The 4,463-nt window shown below is 35.7% G+C and overlaps 1 protein-coding gene across 1 annotated transcript; it reads left to right on the top strand.

Moving 5' to 3' along the window:
• Nucleotides 1-863, top strand: LOC132140279 (cystatin-like). Its single transcript, XM_059549079.1, has 3 exons — nt 1-201; nt 589-693; nt 786-863. Exons 1-3 carry the CDS (start codon nt 1-3, stop codon nt 861-863), a joined length of 384 nt encoding a protein of 127 aa, XP_059405062.1.
• The last annotated feature ends 3,600 nt before the right edge of the window (nt 864-4,463 follow it).

Raw genomic sequence — 4,463 nt, forward strand, 5'->3', positions numbered from 1 at the left:
ATGTTTCATAAGGTAATTATGTTGTTTTTGGTCATGACTTTGGCCGTGGCAAGCGCTGGGGTTCCTGGTGCCCCTGTAGACGCAGACATTAATGATAAAGATGTTCAGAAGGCATTACGGTTTGCAGTGGCCCAGTACAACAGACAAAGCAACGATGTTCGTGTGTGGAAGGTTTCCAAGGTCATCAGGGTCCAACAACAAGTAAGTACTTTAAGCGTTTATTTGGTTTAATCATTTAAACTGGGAATGCGCTGAATCAAACCCAGTGTTAAAGTTCCTCCTAGAATGCTCTCATGATGACCTGTATAGATTTGTTCAGAATTGTGTGAAATCTCAGAACCATAAAACTGTTCCCAATTGTACTAGAACAACCGACCTGCAATATAAGCTCTCTCTCGCGCTCTGTGTTTTGCTAGACATGTTCAATAAATACTAAAAGTTAAAGATGAGCGCTTTTTCAGGCATGACTTCGTAACAATGGTGGCTAAATTGGTTTCATTTCTTACATTTTGGGCCACAGACAGGGTTTATTTTTTATAAATGCTCTGGGTTGGCCCAACTGTCTTAAGTTTTTGGTTGATGCTCAAGGTTGTCGCTGGCATGAAATACATCTTCACTGTGAAGCTGGCCAGAACCAACTGCAGAAAGGGTGGAGTTGAGGCCATGTGTGTCATTTATAAAGATCATCAACGGGTAAGACGGTCTACATTTTTAATACTGTGATTTGTTTATACTTTTCTATTTTGATGTTAAGAAATTGACTTTGTTTTTTGATTTCCTTCAAGGTCATTCAGTGCAAAATAACGGTTTGGAGCCAGCCATGGTTAAACTCTTTTAAAGTCACTGAACTCACCTGCCGGTAGAGCTTGATACGAATGCATTTTGGGGCCTTTTAACAAAGCGGCAATAAAATGTAGTTGGTAATGATGGTAAAGATTGAGTCTTTTTTTTTTCTTGACAAAAGCTTTTTGTCCTGAGAACCTGTCAACCAATTAAGAGCTTCATTTAATACAATCCTGTTATCTCATTAGACTCCATTTCTCTGAAAAAGCTACGATTTGTCTGTTTCTAAATGATAAACCATGTTTCTATATTTATCCTTTTACGATTAAAACGTGTTGAACGTCTGTTCGCTCCCAGCCAGTACACTGACCTTCAACATTGAAAAATGCAGTGTTGCTGACTAATTTCCAGGGCAAGTTGCTAAAGGCAGATTGATTTGTTGCTAAATGACGTTGTGATGTCACTACCTGGACAAAACATTATGTAGACCACACAACGATTACCCAGTCTCAGTGAAAATATTAAGTGTCATTTTGTTCCTTTAAAAATATTAAAACACTATTTAAATTGTAAAAGTAAAATGAGTAACCATGTTGAGATCAGTTTTTTTTTTTTTTTTTTTTTTTTGCAATTTTATGAAAACAACTTAACAGAGGCATCAGTAAAGTATTAGAGAAAGTTTAATATATTTGAGTGATTCTGTGAAGTGAACACTGACTCATGTACACTTTCCCTGTGTACATTGCTACGGGGACGAAGTTTTGTGGTTCTTGGAATTCTTTATAATTAAACCAATATTGCCACATTGATGGTGCAAGAAGGTCTAATTGTTCAAATAACAGTTTTGTTTTAAAATAAAATTTGTAACCCTGTGTTTTTCAATTTTAATATTTCTGTGAAGGCTATAGGACAGAAGATTCTGTATTTTTTTTTAAATTTCTGTAGAATGTCCCCATAGCCTTTCTAAAGTAATACAATATTCTCTTTAGCTTTTGTGAGATCTGACTTTTTTTGCTACTCTACTTCAGCACATGCATGTGTTTTTAATTCTAAAGGCTTAATTGGGAGACCGTTTTATTCCCCACCATGCAAATAAGTGACTTAAAAACTGCAATGTTGAATAATTATGACAGCAGTATAATAAAATCTTATGACTCAAAAATATTACTTTATATATAGACAATATAACTTTTAATATGCCAGTGAACTGTTATAGATGCAATTTTAATTTTATCCTGGGTCTTCAGAAAAGCATGTATTTGTAAAGTATTGCAGTCTCTCAGGGGTTGAGTAATTTTGATTGCAATTACTGGTGCTATATATATATATATATATACACAATTAGCTCTTTATTACCTTTTCAAAAGTAGTATAACATTATAAACATGGAGTTTATAAATTTAAGGCACATGTAACCTGCAGAAGATAAATGCGTGTATGTTTTGCTTTTAATATAACCGATGCTAAAGTTAGATGCTCATCTGATTTTTGTTATCTCTTTAGAGGCTTTTTTTTATCCATTTTTTTTTTTCATTGTGAATGACATGCATTAGGTGTTTTTAACCGTATAAGTCTCAAAGAGAACATCACCTACTCTGTTAATGTTTTCTGAATTTAATATAATCGTATAATTGCAAATGTCGGAAAAGAACTTCTCGGTAAACCATTTCTTTGCTCTTGTAGATTCAAGGATCCAACTTATTGGCAAGTTGGTAAAGAATTGTTCATCTGCTATATTGTCTTCTGTTATAGATTCATTGATGTTTTTGTTATGGGTTTTGATTTTAGTTTAAGTGTACTTTATTTAATATTACTTGTTTTACTAAATACACCATATAGTTAGGATTCTGATTAGAACAATGTAACTGGAGGCTCTGAAAACTACTTGTGAATTGAATCTAGTAAACTCTCATGTGAATACATTGTTTAGTGAATGGTGCTGTGCACTGTGTCCGACCCCCACTGTTATTGAACCATGCTATATGCACCTAAATTTCTAAATTTAGTGCCACCTCTGACTGTTGAGAAATCAAGACTGTTGGTTACATGCTCCTATACCCCTTTACCACTGACACTGTTTCTGTTGCAGGTTCTATTCTGAAACTGTTCAACATTTTTCACTGCACAAATATCTCGTAATGAGACCCATTAGTATAACATGTTTTCATAGAAACTATAGTTTTTCACCAAAATAAAAGATCAGCTGTTTTCAAATGCATATGTTTATGGGTTTTTTTTTTTTTTAAATGGATTATTCTGCAACAGGTTTATAACAATACAACCAAACATTGCAAGCCAACGCTTGGGTTATTTTTATTGGTTTTAGTGTTTCCAAAATTACAAAATTGATCATGCAGTAATTATTGAAGTTGATTGTAAAGCCATTGCTGGCAGTCCTTTGATTTTTAAACTTTATGAATGTATGGTGTTGATCTAAATCCAAACTAGGTTCTAATGAATGTACAATTGTGTATTCACCCATGTTGAAAGGTACAAAGTCACAATATAGATGCTGAGCCAATTTGCAAAATCAAAACCTAATCCAGTGTTGACCACGCCCCCTTTTTTGTGTATTCCTGTGGGCGGAGGTTAGTCAAAAAACTGTTCTAGTGATGTCATTACTGAAGGAAGTAGAGGGATGTAGTCCAAACTGGTCGTTCGATGTGGGCGAATTCTGTTAAATAAAGTATCTCGCTTGGCATTGAACTTTGAGCTTTAGAATTTTACAGATATTATTTATACTCTAACAACAACATTACACACTAACTAAAGTTTGAACCATGGGATCACAGAGAACGGGACCTTTTTAAAGCAAATAAGTGACTATAAAAAATCTAACACCCAGCAATGTGTAATTTCTTTGCATTTCCTTTCGAATACAACATTCAAATTACTAGACAAAAAATTATATCCTGAGAAAAGTGGATTTTGAGGGGTATACCGCCATTGACCTCCATTCATTCTGCACTCGTCCTGTGAGCGCCCTCATATGGAATCAGAGTGGAACTGCAACCAGTTCAGAAGCTGGAAGTGTAGTGAGAGTGAAACTTCTCGCCATATTAGACATTCTCTGATTCGTCCACTACTTTTTACCCACAATTCATTCTGATTTCGAGTGTACAACCAGGGGGGCAGGGTTTCATATTTTTTTGAAGCACCCCTGGGTGCCGCCATTGGCTAGCGGACCCCCACCTGCTGTTAGCATTCCATTGACTCCCATTAAATTTTGCACCACTTTGACAGAGAATAACTTTACATCTGAGGTGTTTAAAGACTCCATTTGTCCATTAATTACTTCTAAAGAAACACGAAAATGTATAAAAGGCTCCATTACCTTGTATCTTACTTCATGTTCCCGTAGAAGCAGTTTTTGTAAAAAATTGGCTAACGATTGCGTCATAACCAGCAACTCTCTGTCGCACAGTAGAGAAATTACTGTATGGACAGGAGGAGAAGCTTACAGGCAATCTTTTACTGTCTATGAGGCTATCGGGGGGGGCGTGGAGGTATGAAGTCAAGGTAGATAATTAATCAGAATACTTACCTAAATTTGCTCCTGTTCATGATCGCCTTCTCTGGAAGATTCGGTGGGTGATTCAGATTTCACTTGGCACAGCGATTAGAAGACTTACAGGTTGCTCACGTGACATTTACGTCATCAAGCTCGGTTTTAGTCTGCG

The sequence above is a fragment of the Carassius carassius genome, chromosome 5, assembly GCF_963082965.1.
Source record: "Carassius carassius chromosome 5, fCarCar2.1, whole genome shotgun sequence".
NCBI lineage: Eukaryota > Metazoa > Chordata > Actinopteri > Cypriniformes > Cyprinidae > Carassius > Carassius carassius.